Source organism: Bombina bombina, chromosome 9 (assembly GCF_027579735.1).
Source record: "Bombina bombina isolate aBomBom1 chromosome 9, aBomBom1.pri, whole genome shotgun sequence".
Classification (NCBI taxonomy): Eukaryota; Metazoa; Chordata; class Amphibia; order Anura; family Bombinatoridae; genus Bombina; species Bombina bombina.
In genome coordinates this window covers 107,387,670-107,406,495 of record NC_069507.1, presented here as the reverse complement: position 1 = coordinate 107,406,495, position 18,826 = coordinate 107,387,670, and the positions used below count along the sequence as shown (strand labels likewise).

General features: G+C 39.0%; 1 protein-coding gene across 1 annotated transcript in view; it reads left to right on the top strand.

Annotated features, from left to right (window-relative positions):
* The window catches only part of KNDC1 (kinase non-catalytic C-lobe domain containing 1), a 266,031-nt gene that overhangs the window by 146,855 nt on the left and 100,350 nt on the right, over positions 1-18,826 (top strand). The window contains exons 19-21 of the mRNA XM_053692913.1: positions 180-277; positions 3,104-3,309; positions 4,220-4,333. Of these exons, the coding sequence (XP_053548888.1) occupies positions 180-277; positions 3,104-3,309; positions 4,220-4,333 (418 nt within the window). The remainder of the gene's footprint in view (positions 1-179; positions 278-3,103; positions 3,310-4,219; positions 4,334-18,826) is intronic.

Sequence of the window (18,826 nt, the reverse complement as noted above, 5' to 3'; positions counted from 1 at the left end):
ACTGTCCCTTTAATGCATGATGTCATTTCGCATAGAGGAGATATTTGTTCATTACTGTTTACGGTGCTTATTTCAGTCAAGTATTAATGGTATGTTTTTATTTATTTTTCGTATTTATTTTAGAACAGTGGCTAACATATTGTCAGATGCATTTAATCTAAGTTTTGTCTTTCCAAAAGGTTCTGAAGTTAAAGAACTCATCCAAAAATTGAAAAGACATTTGGAAGAAATGAAATCCAAAGTGCAGTTTCTAGAATTAGGCAAAAAATTGCTTCAAGTAAGTAGTTCTATCAATTACGTATTTAAAATATAAATATTGTTGACCCTTAAAGGGACAGTAAACACCTTGCAATTACAAGACATTTCTGTTGTGTTGCTATAGAATTACATATCAACCAAGTCTAAAGATTTTTAAAACAAATTAACATCTGGCTTGCTGCAATTGCTTTTCAATAGCCGAACTTCACCTATCACTTGCCTCTTTTAGAGGAACCCTCTTAAATCGGCAGAAGCCAAGGCTAGCCATGCTCATTATGTTAGTATACATTGAATTGTTATGCAGTTAAAGGGACAGGAAACCCTAAACATTTATTTCATGATTTGGATAAAACATACAATTTTAAACAACTTTCCAATTTACTTCCATTATCAAATTTGCTTCGTTCTCCTGTTATCTTTTGCTAAAGGAACAGCATTGCACTAATGGCAGCTAGCAGAATAAATCTAGTTAGCGAATCACAAGCGACAAATGTGTACAGGCACCAATCAGCAGCAGCTCCCACTAGTGTATAATATGTGCATATTCTTTTTCAACAAGGGATACCAAGAGAACGAAGCACATTTGAAAATAGAAGTGTCTTAAAAGTGTCTTAAAATTACACTCTATCTGAATCCTGCAAGTTTAATTTTGACTTTCATATCCCTTTAACAATTAAAGCCAATTAGGGGCAGATATGTAGCATGGTTAGTCTTGATAAGTCAGCAGGATGCATGTCAAGCTCTGAGAATAAGAAATCCTTATAATTTCTGAACTAAATTTCACGAAAAGACAAAATAAATAATGAAAATATATTGCAAAGTTGTTTCATTACACTAAACATGTTATATAAAAATCTCACGGTATTTACTGTCATTTTAAAAGAAAGTTTGATAGTTCCCCAAATTTAATACAGGTGTAAATTAGACATAACATATAAAATATAATCACACAAAAATGAACAAGCACATTCATTATTTATATATATACCGGTATATTATAAATATAAGAAGAAATTGTCTACTAAGGGGGAAAATATATATATATATATATATATATATATATATATATATATATATATATATATATATATATATCAGTGATGTGCAGTCACTAGATGCAGGCGAGGCAGTGCTTCACCTCTCATATGGGCAAAAATATATATTTTTTTTATTGGCTTAAAAAAAAAAATTGTAATTTTTTTCCCAGCATTTTTTTCTCTCACAGCTATATGTTGTGCAATGAAGAGGCACAAGCAGGTCTGCCCACCATTACACAACATGCTGCGCCACCTACTGGATGCAAGTGGTTAAGATCATTGCATGGCCCATTAACTGCTTATTTGAGGCAGTCCTATTTGGGCTGAACCAATCCAGCGAGAGGCATTAGTAAGTGGAACATAGGGTTGGGGCTGGATGTTAAATCATATAAAACAAAACAAAAAAACAAAAACGGGAAAAAAACTACTTTCATATATTTTGTTGCTGTCTTGTGAACCTGCTAGCTTTGCTAAAGTGAAAAAGAGAGTTCTGTTCTTCCCTTCTAAGTGCAGTGGAATGTGCCACTGTCACTTCCTGAATCCTTACAGAGCAGGAAGAGAGGCAGAGAGAGCAGTGTTTCAGCCACATCTTATTAAAGTAAGATTTTACTGAAAGGGATTCTGTTAGTGAAAATGATAATTTAATGAATGTGGTTTAGTGTTTTTTTACTCTTTTACAGCAGGGTCGTTTTTGTATTTTGTTTACTCAAACTTTACACCCACTAACTTAGCAGCTTGCCTCTGTACTTCACACTAAATTATAGACTCATTTTATGAACTCTCTGTAGCTCTTCTGTTTTATTACTTAAAATGCAGTGGTCCCTCTCTCCCCCACTTGTGTGTGTGTGTCTCTCTCTATATATCTAGCCATCTCTCTCCTTATGTGTTGTTCTCCCCCATGGTCTCTTTCTCTCTGTGGCTCTCTTCCTCCCCCTCTGACTCTCATCCCTTATGTAATGAAAGAATCTATAAGAATAATTTGCAGCATTAAAGTAAAAAGTATGTTTTAAACATATTTTAATGGGCATGGATTTCTAGATCTCATAATCAGAGCAAGCATTGTGTTATCTGGCAAGAGTTTCTGTTACAATCCTTTTAGACTAAAATCAGAAGTTTACTAAGTTGACCAGTTTTCCAAGACACCATTTAAAGGGACATGAAACCCATATGAAACCCATATGCAAATTACAATAACTTTCCAATTTACATCGAATATCTAATTTTCTTCATTTTTTGATGTCCTTTGTTGAAAATCATATCTAAATATGCTCAGTAGCTGCTGATTGGTGGCTGCACATAGATACCTCATGTGATTGGCTCACCCATGTGCATTGCTATTTCTTCAACAAAGGATATCTAAAGTATGAAGGCGTATCCTGCCACTGCCTCACCAGCCTCTGACGTCACTGCACGTCACTGATATATATATATATATATATATATATATATACTGTATATACTATGTAAATAAGAATCTGCACGCAGCAATTAAGTTCCCAGTGGAAGTGATAGGTAATAACATTTCCGTTTCAATTGCTCTCTGTCTCTGTGTAAAATGTCATTAGATTACATTTTAGATTTATTAACCTTTATTTTAGAAGATTTCAATTTATTGCTTTATTACCAGTTTTTAGTGACATTACAATAATGAAAATTGTATGTATATATATATATATATATATATATATATATATATATATATATATATATATATATATATATATTATTTAATGGTAGTTACTTTAATAATGTTGTTTTTCCTATTTGTAAGAAAGTCTATAACGTAAACCTGTTTGCTGTCTATTAAGGTTTCTTATGCTGAACAGTGGGGTCTTGGAGCTAATATACTTTCTGCAGTAGCAAAGCTTACACCAGATCATAAAATTGGTGAACAATCATCTGATGATGAATCATTTCTGCTCATCTATAATGAAAAAGGACAAACCAATGACAACACGTCAAAAAACCTGCTTGCTGGGACACCTGTTGGATTAATGGCTCATCTTTATGCCAGGTATATAATTATTTATTTATTTCATCAGATGGTGAGAGTCCACGAATATTTCCCTCCTGACCACTAGGAGTAAGCAAAAGACACCCCAACACAACAGAGCTTTAAATACATCCCACTTCCCATGATTCTCTGTCAAATTCTTTTTCCTCCTTGATGAGGAGTGAGTTGAAAGCAAAGTGCAAGATCTACTCACCATATGAAAGGGGATCCTCTAAACATTCTGAGGCCCGAATCCTCCTCACAGTAACTTGTAGTTCAGAGGGGCAGACAAGGAGTTATCAGCCAGGCAGTAAAAGGTCTGAGGAAGGAGTGAATGCGTCACCGATTAAAACACTGGGATTAAATCCAGAGAGTGCAGTATTTTTTTCTTGCTGTATTAGTATGTTTGTGATAGGGTATAAGAGAAATTTAGTCAAAAAAGGCCAAATAACCTTAAAACATAGGCGCTAATTAAAGCTTAAAATAGATAGTGAAAAATATATAGTGAAAAAAAAAAAAAAAAATATATATATATATATATATATATATATACACGTGTTTAAAGATAATAATAAACCTTGCAATGTGTAATAACCAATCTTGGCCAAATGAAATAATCCAAGAGAAATGTGTAAAAATGATATGAATTTAATACAAGTAAATAAAAAATATACAAAATATCATATGCGTTGATCAGGCGCAATAGATAGTGTAATATACATATAAAAATTGCAACAATAAATAGGATGCTACATAAAAAACTACAATGGAACTGCAATAAAAAATTGGCTGCAATAATATTTTTTTATTGCAGTTCCATTGTAGTTTTTTATGTAGCATCCTATTTATTGTTGCAATTTTTATTATATTTTGTATTTACCTGACTGTTTTCTCATCTGAGCCTTTCTAAAATATATATTGTGTTTTACAGTAATGCCGTACTGGATGGATATGTTCAGCAATTCCTCTACACATTCAGATATTTCTGTTCTCAAGAAAATCTTCTACAGTTTCTTATTGAAAGAATTCATAATAATTCACCAAGGTAATTCACTTGCTCCCTAAAAATGAATTAAGTTGCTTTGGGGCCTTATTTTGATAAGACTGTTTCAAAAGTAGTATGTGGCTAAAAATAAGCAAATTCACTGTTTTTATTTGTTGAATGAGTTTATCTTAAAATGTGTTATGTTTTATTGTCTGTAATGTTTTTGTGTTTTCTTGTTTTTGAAAATAGACGTCCCTGTGATAAAAATAAAAAACAAAGGCCTAGATTACGAGTTTTGCGTTCAAAAGCAGCGTTGGCCGGTCCTAACGCTGCTTTTTAACTCCTGCTGGTATTATGAGTCTTGCATGTACAGGTGTACTTTTTTGGCCAGACTCGGAAAGACCGCAAATCCACTTACGTCAATTGTGTATCCTATATTTTCAATGGGATTTGCATAGCGCCGGTATTACGAGTCTGCCAAAAGTGAGCGGGAGACCCTCTCCTGTCAAGCCTGGTACCGCATTTTAAAGTCAGTAGTTAAGAGTTTTACACTACAACGCCGTAGCATAAAACTCTTAACTAAAGTGCTAAAAAGTACACTAACACCCACAAACTACCTATTAACCCCTAAACCGAGGCCCCCCCCCCCCCACATCGCAAACACTAAAATAAAAATTTTAACCCCTAATCTGCTGAACCGGACATCGCTGCCACTATAATAAATATATTAACCCCTAAACCGCCGCACTCCCGCCTTGCAAACATTAGTTAAATATTATTAACCCCTAATCTGCCGTCCCTAACATCACTGACACCTACCTACATTTATTAACCCCTAATCTGCCGCCCCCAACGTCGCCACCACTATATTAAAGTTATTAACCCCTAACCCTAACACCCCCTAACTTAAATATAATTTAAATAAATATAAATAAAATTACTATAATTAACTAAATTATTCCTATTTAAAACTAAATACTTACCTGTAAAATAAAACCCTAAGCTAGCTACAATATAACTAATAGTTACATTGTAGCTATCTTAGGGTTTCATTTTTATTTTACAGGCAACTTTGTATTTATTTTAACTAGGTACAATAGTTATTAAATAGTTATTAACTATTTAATAACTACCTAGTTAAAATAAAGACAAATTTACCTGTAAAATAAAACCTAACCTAAACCTAACTACAATTAAATTAATTACCTAAATTAAATACAATTAATTACAATTAAATAAAATGATCTAAAGTACAAAAACAAACAAACACTAAATTACAGAAAATAATATAGAAATTACAAGAATTTTAAACTAATTACACCTAATCTAATCCCCCTAACAAAATAAAAAAAGCCCCCCCAAAATAAAAAAGCCCTACCCTACACTAAATTACAAATAGCCCTTAAAAGGGCCTTTTGCGGGGCATTGCCCCAAAGTAATCAACTCTTTTACCTGAAAAAAAATTACAATTCCCCCCCCCCAACATTAAAACCCACCACCCACACAACCAACCCTACTCTAAAACCCACCCAATCCCCCCTTAAAACACTAACCCCCTGAAGATCCCTTACCGGGAGACGTCTTCACCCAACCGGGCCGAAGTCCTCAACGAAGCCGGGAGAAGTCTTCATCCAAGCCGGGAGAAGTGGTCCTCCAGACGGCAGAAGTCTTCATCCAGACGGCATCTTCTATCTTCATCCATCCGGCGCGGAGAGGCTCCATCTTCAAGACATCCGACGTGGAGCATCCTCTTCAAACGACGGCTAAACACAGAATGAAGGTTCCTTTAAATGACGTCATCCAAGATGGCGTCCTTTCAATTCCGATTGGCTGGTAGAATTCTATCAGCCAATCGGAATTAAGGTAGAAAAAATCCTATTGGCTGATGCAATCAGCCGATAGGATTGAGCTGGCATTCTATTTGCTGTTCCAATCAGCCAATAGAATGCCAGTTCAATCCTATTGGCTGATTGCATCAGCCAATAGGATTTTTCTACCTTAATTCCGATTGGCTGATAGAATTCTATCAGCCAATCGGAATTGAAGGGACGCCATCTTGGATGACGTCATTTAAAAGAACCTTCATTCTGTGTTTAGCCGTCGTTTGAGGAGGATGCTCCGCGTCGGATGTCTTGAAGATGGACCCGCTCCGCGCCGGATGGATGAAGATAGGAGATGCCGTCTAGATGAAGACTTCTCCCGGCTTCGTTGAGGACTTCGGCCCGGCTGGGTGAAGACGTCTCCCGGTAAGGTGATCTTCAGGGATTTAGTGTTAGGTTTTTTTAAGGGGGGATTGGGTGGGTTTTAGAGTAGGGTTGGTTGTGTGGGTGGTGGGTTTTAATGTTGGGGGGAATTGTAATTATTTTTTTCAGGTAAAAGAGCTGATTACTTTGGGGCAATGCCCCGCAAAAGGCCCTTTTTCAATTTCTGGGTTTACACATAGTCGTTCAAATGCCATCAGTTGTCTTGACACACTATTTCTATGCATACTTTTGTAAAGTGCGTGCCTTATTTGAAAGTACGCGTACCATTTCTGAAAGGGAGTTCCCAGCTCCTCACACAGTACTGATCTGTCTTTGATCTCACCCGACTCCAACACTAGGTATACGGGTATATTACCTAAATGCTCCTTGTCTTTAGTGTGATCCAAAGTCGCGTCTTGAAAAAAAATCTGATTACCCAATAACGGGGTCAAGGGTGAGACCGGAGAGGAAATTCCTGAAAAATGTGTGATCACATAGTCCCACACATCCAATGTGGCCTTAACATAGCTATTTTGGTAAGCAAGTATTGGTCTATGATTTTTAGGCAACCAAGCAAGATCTCTCATGTAGTCAGTCTGGAGCAGCGAACTTTCAATTTGAACCCATAAAGCCGAATGACAAGCAGGAGACCAGGAGATCACTCTAGTCATATGAACAGCTCTGTAGTAGTTCATAATATCTGGAGCACCCAGTCCTCCGTCCTCCCTCCGCAAGTAGAGAGTGCTCTGAGAGACCCTGGGTCTCTTATACGACCAGATGAATGAATTAATCATTCTTTGTTGAAATCTTAAGTAGGAGTTAGGCACAGCCATTGGTAGCGTCTGAAACAGAAACAAATACTTCGGTATCACCATCATTTTAACTGTGTTTATCCTCCCTCTCCAAGATAAATGGCCTTGTCTATGCCAACCCTCTAGAAGATTTTTCACCGAGCCTTGAAGACTAATATAGTTAGCTTTAAATAGTTCCAGATAGTTGCATGGGATTGTCAAACCTAGATATTTAAGCCTATCCGTAATTCGAAATTTTGTGTGTGATCTTATATAGTCAATATCATATTGAGGCGTGTTTACCAGTAGTAATCCTGATTTCTCCATATTAACAGAAAAGTCGGAAACCTGTCCGTACCCGTCCAAAGTCTGTATTAGTGCAGGGATAGTAGAGGAGGGTGATTGCAGCGTGAAGATGATATCGTCTGCAAACAGCAAGCATTTTTGGGTGATATGATTATATTGTAAACCTGTTATGTCCATGTTATCCCTGATTTTAGTAGCAAGAATCTCAATAGTGATTGCAAATAAGAGTGGCGACAACGGGCAACCCTGACGGGTACCGTTAGTTATGTGGAACGGCTGTGAGATAGTCCCATTTACCCGGACCCTAGCTTGCGGGTTCGAGTATAGTGCCTGAATTTTGGATATGAATGTAGTGGGAAAGCCAAATTTCGACAGGGTCTCCCACATAAAATGCCAGTTGACCCTGTCAAAAGCCTTCTCGGCGTCAGTTGACAAGAGCGTTAGAGGTGTCTTATTATTATGCGCTGCTTGTAGAGAATGTAGGACTCTAATTGTATTATCTTTCGCTTCCCGCCCTTTGACAAACCCCACCTGATCTGGGTGTATAATTTTAGGCAAAATGCTGTTTGCAAAAGGCCCTTTTAAGGGCTATTTGTAATTTAGTGTAGGGCTTTTTTTATTTTGGGGGGTGCTTTTTTTATTTTGTTAGGGCAGTGCTTTCCAAACTGTGTGTCGGGAAACACTAGTGTGTCGGCAGCAGTGTGTAGGTGTGTCCCTGCTTCAGCACAATTTTTTTTTAATTTAATTTTTTTTGTAATTTTTTTTTTTGGTTTCTGACTTTCCGCCTGCCTGCTATGCATATCACATGGTTGACTTGTGATTGACACCTAGTGGGTCACAGATCATCTTAACCAATTGGCTCAGCTCAGTGGGAACTGAAACTATTCCCCCATTAGCTGCTTTGGCGGCACATTGGCTCCTGACTGCACGTGTAGTCTCCTTAATTGGCTTGTGACTGACTGCATGTGTAGTCAGTGAGTGGGACAGCAGTGTGTTTGCAGCGCGGGCAGTAGTCAGTAGGGCTCATGGAGCTCTGAGGGCTTAAACGCTGAGCTGAAGTCAGAGGGTTTTTTTTGCAGCTAGCTCCCAGTAGTCCATTGCTGCTCCTGCTCTTGATATATGGATAGAAAGTGGAAGCTTAAAAATGCTTGATGATGAAATGCGAGTGTCTTTATCTAATATTCCACCAAATATTCAGAAACTGTATTCATCCCATCAACCTCATACACCCCATTAAAATAGTAAGTAGCTATTGGTGATATTAAACTTTTTTTTTTATTCTTGCACATACATACTGTTACTTGTAAATACATAGTATTATTATATAATTTATGTATGTGGCCGTATATTTTAAAAAAAGTTAGTTTAACCTCCTTTTTGCAAGTACAGCTGAATTAATTACCATGTTGCGAAATGATGTTGGTCTAAATAGTGTGTCACCAACATGAAAAGTTTGGAAAGCTCTGTGTTAGGGGGATTAAATTAGGTGTAATTAGTTTAAAATTCTTTGTAATTTCTTTATTATTTTCTGTAATTTAGTGGGGGGGGGGTTGTACTTTAGATAATTTTATTTAATTGTAATTATTTGTATTTAATTTAGGTAATTAATTTAATTGTAGTGTAGTGTAAGGTGTAATTGTAACTTAGGTTAGGTTTTATTTTACAGGTAAATTTGTATTTATTTTAGCTAGGTAGTTATTAAATAGTTAATAAATATTTAATAACTATTGTACCTAGTTAAAATAAATACAAAGTTGCCTGTAAAATAAAAATAAACCCTAAGCTAGCTACAATGTAACTATTAGTTATATTGTAGCTATTTTAGGATTTATTTTACAGGTGAGTATTTAGTTTTAAATAGGAATTATTTAGTTAATTGTAGTAATTTTATTTAGATTTATTTAAATTATATTTACGTTAGGGGGGTTAGGGTTAGACTTAGGTTTAGGGGTTAATATGTTTTTCTCTTGTTAAGTGTATCCAGTCCACGGATCATCCATTACTTATGGGATATATTCTCCTTCCCAACAGGAAGTTGCAAGAGTCCACCCACAGCAAAGCTGCTATATAGCTCCTCCCCTAACTGCCATTACCAGTCATTCTCTTGCAAGTCTCAACATAGATAGGAGGTCGTGAGAGTCTGTGGTTTTTTATACTTAGTTTATTTCTTCAATCAAAAGTTTGTTATTTTTAAATGGCACCGGAGTGTGCTGTTTATCTCAGGCAGTATTTGGAAGAAGAATCTGCCTGCGTTTTTTCTATGATCTTAGCAGACGTAACTAAGATCCAGTTGCTGTTCTCACACATTCTGAGGAGTAAGGTACTTCAGAGGGGGAATGGCGTGCAGGTTTTCCTGCAAATAAGGTATGTGCAGTAAAATATTTTTCTAAGGAATGGAATTGACTAAGAAAATACTGCTGATACCGAAGTAATGTAAGTACAGCCTTTAAATGCAGTGAAAGCGACTGGTACCAGGCTGATTGATAGAGATATATGCTAAGGTATGTGCAGTAATATATTTTTCTAAGGAATGGAATTGACTAAGAAAATACTGCTGATACCGAAGTAATGTAAGTAAAGCCTTAAATGCAGTGATAGCGACTGGATTAGGCTTATTAATAGACATACATACTCTTATAAGAATGTGTTTTAAAACGTTTGCTGGCATGTTTAATCGTTTTTTAACATATGTTTGGTGATAAAACTTATTGGGGCCTAATTTTTCCACATGGCTGGCTTAAATTTTGCATAGAAACAGTTATAGGGAAGGTAATCCACAGCTCAGCTGTGGCAGTTTTGTTGTGTCTGTTTAAAAAAAAAAATTTATTTTTTTTATCTGTTTTTTGCATTAAGGGGTTAATCATCCATTTGCAAGTGGGTGCAATGCTCTGTTAACTTATTACATGTACTGTAAAAATTTCGTTTGATTTACTGCCTTTTTTCACTGTTTTTCAAATTTTGACAAAATTTGTTTCTCTTAAAGGCACAGTAACGTTTGTTATATTTGCTTGTTAACTTGATTTAAAGTGTTTTCCAAGCTTACTAGTCTCTTTATTAGTTCTAACATGTCTAACATAGAGGAGGCTCTGTGTTTATTATGTTTAAAGCCATGGTGGAACCCCATTTTAGAATGTGTACCAGATGTACTGATTTCATGTTAAACAATAAAGATCATTTTTTGTATTTAAAAACATTATCACCAGAGGATTCTGTCGAGGGGGAAGTTATGCCGACTAACTCTCCCCACGTGTCAGACCCTTTGACTCCCGCTTTAGGGACTCACGCTCAAATGGCGCCAAGTACATCAAGGGCACCCATAGCGTTTATTTTACCAGAGGATTCTGTCGAGGGGGAAGTTATGCCGACTAACTCTCCCCACATGTCAGACCCTTTGACTCCCGCTCCAGGGACTCACGCTCAAATGGCGCCAAGTATATCAATGGCGCCCATAGCGTTTATTTTACAAGACATGGCAAAGGTTGTGTATAATACACTGGCAGCAGTATTAGTCAGACTACCTGAAATTAAAGGAAAGCAAAACAGCTCTGGGGGTAGATACAGAGCATACAGACGCTTTAAGAACCATGTCTGATACTACCTCACAATATGCTTAGTCTGTGGGTGATATTTGTGACTCAGGGAAGATGATTTAACCTGATTCTGATATTTCTACATTTAAAATTTATGCTTGAGAACCTCCACTTGTTGCTCAGGGAGGCTTTAGCTGCTCTGAATGAATGTGTACAATCGCAGTGCCAGAGAAATTGTGTAGACTGGATAAATAATATGCAGTGCCGGTGTGTACTTATGTTTTTCCAATACCTAAAGAGGTTTACTAAAATTTTTCATAAGGAATGGGATAGACCAGGTGTGCCGTTCTCTTCCCCTCCTATTGTTTAGAAGAATGTTTTCTAATAGTTGCCACCACACGGGACTTATGGCAGACAGTTCCTAAGGTGGAGAGAAGAGTTTCTACTCTAGCTAAGCGTACCACTACCTCTGGCGAGGACTGTTGTGCTTTTTTAGATCCAATGGATAAAAAATGTTTATTCAACAAGGTTTTATCCTGCAGCCCCTTGCACGCATTGCTCCTGTCACTGCTGCTGCGGCGTTCTGGTTTGAGTCTCTTGATGAGGCTTTACAGGCTCCATTGGATGAATATATTTGACAAGCTTAGAGCACTTAAGCTAGCCAATTCCTTTGTTTTCTGATGCCTTTGTTCCTTTGACTAGACTATCCTTTGACTAGACTAACGGCTAAGAATTCTGTTTTTTACTATACTGGCGCGCAGAGCGCTATGGCTTATATCATGGTCAGCTGTTGTGACTTTAATAAATAAGCTACTTAACTTCCCTTCAAGGGGCAGACCCTATTCAGGCCTAGTTTGAAGGAGATTATTACTTATATCACTGGAGGAAAAGATCATGCCCTTCCTCAGGACAGGTCCAAATCAAGGGACAAAAAAGGCCTAATTTTCGTGCCTTTCGAAAATTCAAGGCAGGTGTGGCATCAACTTCCTCTAAGGCAAAATAAGAGGGAACTTTTGCTCAGTCCAAGGCGGTCTGGAGACAACCGGACCTGGAACAAAGATAAGCAGGTCAAGGAGCCTGCTGCTGCCTCTAAAACAGCATGAGGAACGGACCCCTATCTGGTAACGGATCCTATAGGGGGCAGACTTCATTCTTCGCCCAGGCGTGGGCAAGAGATGCCCAGGATCCCTGGGCATTGGAAATTATACCCCAGAGATATCTTCTGGATTTCAAAGCTTTCCCCCCCAAAAAAGGGGAGTTTTTGCCTTTCACATTTATCTGCAAACCAGATAAAGAAAGAGACATTCTTGCATTGTGTACGTGACCCATTCAGTTCCAATAGAGGAACAGGGACACAGTTTTCCTCAAATCGGTTTGTGGTTCCCAAGGAAAGGAAACCTTCAGACCTATTTTGGATCTAAAAGATCTTAAACAAATTCTTTAGAATTCTATCATTTAAGATGGAAACTATTCGTACCATCTTAACTATGATCCAGGAGAGTCAATAGAGGACTACAATGGATTTGAAGGATGCTTATCCTCACATTACGATGCATAAAGATCACCATCGGTTTTTCAGGTTTGCCTTTCTAGACAGGCATTACCAGTTTGTAGCTCTTTCCTTTGGGTTAACTACAGCCCCTAGAATCTTTATGGAGGTTCTGGGGTCACTTTGGCGGTCCTTAGGCCGCGGGGCATAGAAGTGGCCCCTTATTTAGACGACATCCTGATACAGGCGTCAAACATCCAAGTTGCCAAGTCTCATACGGACGTAGTACTGGCATTTCTGAGATCGCATGGGTGGAAAGTGAACAAGGAAAGAGTTCTCTATCCCCAATATCAAGGGTTTCCCTCCTAGGGATTCTGATAGATTTTGTAGAAATTAAAATTTACCTGACGGAGTCCAGGTTGTCAAAGTTTCTAAATTTCTGCCGTGTTCTTCATTCCATCCGCGCCCTTTGGTGGCTCAGTACATGAATGTAATCGGCTTAATGGTAGCGGCAAGGGACATAGTACCGTTTGCACGCCTACATTTCAGACCACTGCAACTATGCATGCTCAGCCAGAGGAACGGGGATTACACAGATTTGTTCTCCTGTTAAATCCGGACCAAGAAACCAGAGATTCTCTTCTCTGGTGACTATCTCGGGTCCATCTGTCCAAGGGTATGACCTTCCGCAGGTCAGATGGGACAATTGTTACAACAGATGCCAGCCTTTTAGGTTGGGATACAGTCTGGAACTCCCTGAAGGCTCAGGGATAGTGGACTCAGGAGGAGACCCTCCTTCTAATGAATATTCTGGAACTGGGAGCGATATTCCATGCTCTTCAGATTTGGCCTCAGTTAGCAACTCTGAGGTACATCATATTTCAGTCGGACAATATCACGACTGTGGCTTACATCAACCATCAAGGGGGAACAGAAGTTCCCTAGCAATGTTAGAAGTCTTAAAATAATTCACTGGACAGAGACTCACTCTTGTCTAAAAGCTATCCCTATCCCAGGTGTTGAGAACTGGGAGGCAGATTTTCTAAGTCGTCAGACTTTTCATCCGGGGGAGTGGGAATTCCCTCCGGAGGGGTTTGCACAAGATCAAGCAGGAGAGTGCTTTGGTGCTTTTGACAGCGCCTGCGTGGCCACGCAGGACCTGGTATGCAGATCTGGTGGACATGTCATCCTTTCCACCACGGTCTCTGCTTCTGAGACAGGACCCTCTACCTCAGGGTCTTTTCAACCATCTAAATATAACTAATCTGAGATGGACTGCCTGGAGACAGAACGCTTGATGTTATCAAAGCATGGCTTCTCCGAGTCAGTAATTGATACCTTAATACAGGCATAAAAGCCTGTCTCTAGGAAAATTTAACATAAGATATGGTGTAAATATCTTATTGTTATGAATCCAAGGGTTACTCATGGAGTAAAGTCTGGATTCCCAGGATATTATCTTTTCTCCAAGATGATTTTGAGAAAAGGGTTGTCAGCTAGTTCTTTAAAAGGACAGATTTCTACTCTGTCTATTCTTTTGCACAAGCGTCTGGCAGGTATTCTAGACGTTCAGGCATTTGGTCAGTCTTTGGTTAGAACCAAGCCTGTGGTTAAAAATGTTGCTCCGCCATGGAGCTTAAAGCTGGTTCTTAAGGTTCTTCAAGGAGTTCCATTTGAACCTTTTCATTCCATAGATATCAAACTTCTATCTTGGAAAGTTCCTTTTTGGTAGCTATTTCCTCGGCTCATAGAGTCTCCGAGTTATCTGCGTTGCAATGTGATTCTCCTTATCTGGTTCTCCGTACGGATAAGGTAGTCCTGTGTACCAACCTGGGTTTTTACCTAAGGTGGTATCTAACAAGAATATCACTCAAGAGATTGTTGTTCCATTCTTGTATCCTAATCCTTCTTCAAAGAAGGAACGTCTATTACACAATTTGGACGTGGTTCGTGTTTTAAAGTTTTACTTACAAGCTACTACAGATTTTCATCAAACATTCACCTTGTTTGTTGTCTATTCTGGACAGAGGAGAGGTCAAAGGACTTCAGCAACCTCTCTGTCTTTTTGGTTAAAAAGCATAATTCATTTAGCTTATGAGACTGCTGGACAGCAGCCTCCTGAAGGGATTACAGCTCATTCTACTAGAGCTGTGGTTTTCACTTGGGCCTTTTTTAAATGTGGCTTCTGTTGAACAGATTACAAGACGGAGTCTTGGTCTGCGTTTCATACTTTTTCAAATTTAACAAATTTGATACCTTGCTTCTTCGGAGGCTATTTTTGGGAGAAAGGGTTTTTTACAGGCAGTGGTAACTTCCGTTTAAGTACCTGCCTTGTCCCTCCCATCATCCGTGTACTTTAGCTTTGGTATTGGTATCCCATAAGTAATGGATGATCCGTGGACTGGATACACTTAACAAGAGAAAACATAATTTATGCTTACCTGATAAATTTATTTCTCTTGTAGTGTATCCAGTCCACGGCCCGCCCTGTCACTTTAAGGCAGGTCATTTTTCCATTAAACTACAGTCACCACTGCACCCTATGGTTTTCCTTTCTCTGCATGTTTTCGGTCGAATGACTGGTAATGGCAGTTAGGGGAGGAGCTATATAGCAGCTTTGCTGTGGGTGGACTCTTGCAACTTCCTGTTGGGAAGGAGAATATATCCCATAAGTAATGGATGATCCATGGACTGGATACACTACAAGAGAAATACATTTATCAGGTAAGCATAAATTATGTTATTATAGTGGTGGCGACGTTGGGGGCGGCAGATTAGGGGTTAATAAATGTAGTTAGGTTGCGGCGACATTGGGGGCGGGAGATTAGGGGTTAATAAATATAATGTAGGTGTTGGCGATGTTGGGGGCAGCAGATTAGGGGTTCATAAGTATAATGTAGGTGGTGACGGTGTCCGGAGCGGCAGATTAGGGGTTAATAATATAATGCAGGTGGCGGCGATGTCGGGGGCGGCAGATTAGGGGTTAATAAGTGTAAGATTAGGGGTGTTTAGACTCGGGGTTCATGTTATGGTGTTAGGTGTAGACATAAATGTATTTTCCCCATAGGAATCAATGGGGCTGCGTTAGGAGCTTTACGCTGCTTTTTTGCAGGTGTTAGGTTTTTTTTCAGCCGGCTCTCCCCCATTGATTCCTATGGGGAAATCGTGCACGAGCACGTTTAGCCAGCTCACCGCTAACGTAAGCAGCGTAGGTATTGAGGTGAGATGTGGAGCTAAATTTTGCTCTACGCTCACTTTTTTACGGTTATCGCCGGGTTTGAAAAAACCTGTAATACCAGCGCTGTCTGTAAGTGAGCGGTAACCATAAACTGCTTGTTAGCACCGCACAGCCTCTAACGCAAAACTCGTAATCTAGGCGAAAATTTTATTTATCAGCCAATGAGCAATCTTTCTCCAAGGATGAGTTTTGCACAAACATGTTAATCTTATTTTTTTTACAATCATGCTTTTATTATTAAAGGGACATTGTACACTAGATTTTTCTTTGTATTCATGTATTGTAGATGATCCATTTATATAGCCCATCTGGGAGTGTTTTTGTAAAAATATAGTTTTGCTTATTTTTAAATAAATGTGTGCTGATTTTCAGACTCCTAACCAAGCCACAAGGTTTTAGATGAATACTGATGTCTACAGACTTCTGGTTGTGTAAAGGGTCTTTTCATATGCAGGTGAGGGGAGAGTGTCTGCCTGTTCCTGCTTTCCCAGCCCCTTTCTCCAACATTGGTGTGTCCGGTCCACGGCGTCATCCATTACTTGTGGGAAATATTCTCCCCCACAGGGAAAGGCAAGGAGAGCACACAGCAAGAGCTGTCCATATAACTCCCCCTCTGGCTCCGCCCCCCAGTCATTCTCCTTGCCGCTCTGAACAAGTAGCATCTCCACGGGGATGGCGAGGAGTTTGTGGTGTTAGTTGTAGTTTTTTATTTCTTCTATCAAGAGTTTGTTATTTTAAAATAGTGCTGGCTTGTACTATTTACTCTACAACAGAAAAGTGATGAAGATTTCTGTTTAAGAAGGCTATTATTTTAGCACAAGTAACTAAAATCCATTGCTGTTACCACGCAGGACTGTTGAAACCAGAGAACTTCAGTTGGGGGTAACAGCTTGCAGACTCATCTGCTTCAGGTATGACTAGTCTCCTTCTAACAACACAGGCTAATGCTAGATGACAGTCATTTTTCCCCTCAGGGAAAACGGTAAGCCATTTTTCTTTCACCTCAGCAAAAAAGATAACAGGCTTCCCCTTTTTGAATTTTATGCTGGTAGACACTGTTAGGGGCCAAATCGATTGGTTTTTATTACAATATCATGGCATTTGAAATGTTTTATAAGCTCATATACACTTGGGGACGTTTTTTATTGATCTGGCTTGTTTTAGACACCTAAATCTAGTCAGGAAGGCCCCTTCACTCTAGTTTACTGAGGGAGGAGGCCTCATTTTGGCAGTTGATTTCAGGCAGTGCATGCAGTCTCATGTGAGAGGGTCCTGTGGCTCAGAAAGTGACTCCAGAAGGCTTTTTTCTGTGGATGGTTGACCCCTAAGGAAGGTAAAAGCTACAGCAATGCTGTAGCAGGGATTGTGGTGTATAAAAATGGTTAAATCCAACAATTAGCTCCGGTTTGCTTGTTTTAAGAGCTAGCGTCTCCATATTTGCTGTGCAATACTTTATAAGCATTAAGACACTGGGGTCCAAATTTCATAAAAATCGGATATTGCCTTCATAGTTTTTTGAACATTCAGAAATAAAGTGTGTCATTTTATTATTTAAAGAGACAGTAACGTTTTTGTTTAAAATCGTTTTTATTGCATTGTTTGCCTGCCTAAATCTGTTTAACATGTCTGGGCCATCAGATAACCTATGTTCTGTGTGTGTAGAGACAAATGTGGTTCCCCCTTCGAGTGTTTGTGATAATTGTGCCATAGCGTCCAAACAAAATAAGGACAGCTCTGTTACATTTCATAATGTTGCCCAAGATGATTTATCTAATGAAGGTAGTGGGGATAGTTCTACATCCTCTCCTTCTGTGTCTACACCAGCTTTGCCCGCGCAGGCGACACCTAGCGCGCCAGTGCTTATTTCTATGCAACAATTAACAGCAGTAGTGGATAATTCTATAGCAAATCTTTTATCCAAACTGCCAGCATTTCAGAGAAAGCGTGATTGTTCAGTTTTAAATACAGATAAAAAGGATGAACAATCAGACGCTGACGATGCCTTATCTATTTTACCCTCACATCAATCAGAATTGGCTGTGAGGGAAGGGCTGTCTGAGGGTGAAATTTCAGACTCAGGAAAAATTTCTCAACAGGCAGAACCTGATATAGTAGCATTTAAGTTTAAGCTAGAACATCTCCGCGCTTTGCTTAAGGAGGTATTAGCTACTCTGGATGACTGTGATTCTATGGTAGTACCAGAGAAGTTGTGCAAATTGGACAAATTTTTAGAGGTCCCAGTGCACAACGACGCTTTTCCAATACCCAAGAGGGTAGCGAGCATAGTGGATAAGGAGTGGGAGAAGCCAGGTGTACCCTTTGCCCCACCTCCTTTATTTAAGAAAATGTTTCCCATAGTAGACCCTAGAAGGGACGCATGGCAGACGGTCCCGAAGGTTGAGGGAGCTGTTTCAACACTAGCGAACCGCACAACTATTCCTATGGAGGACAGCTGCGCTTTCAAAGATCCTATGGATAAAAAATTGGAAGGATTGCTTAAAAAGATTTTTGTTCAGCAAGGGTTCATCCTTCAACCAGCTACGTGTGTTATTACTGTCACTTCAGCGGCGTCCTTTTGGTTCGAGGAACTAGAAAGGTCGCTCCAGAAAGAGACTTCCTATGAAGAAGTCATGGACAGAATTCACGCATTAAAGTTAGCTAATTCCTTTATATTGGATGCCGCTTTTCAAATAACGAAATTGGCGGCGAAAAACTCAGGTTTTGCTATAGTAGCGCGGAGGGCGCTTTGGCTAAAATCCTGGTCGGCAGATGTGTCGTCCAAGACTAAGTTACTTAATATTCCTTTCAAGGGTAAGACCCTTTTTGGGCCGGAATTGAAGGAAATTATTTCAGACATCACTGGGGGTAAGGGCCATGCCCTCCCACAGGATAGGCCTTTTAAGGCTAAGAACAAGTCTAATTTTCGTTCCTTTCGCAATTTCAGGAACGGACCGGC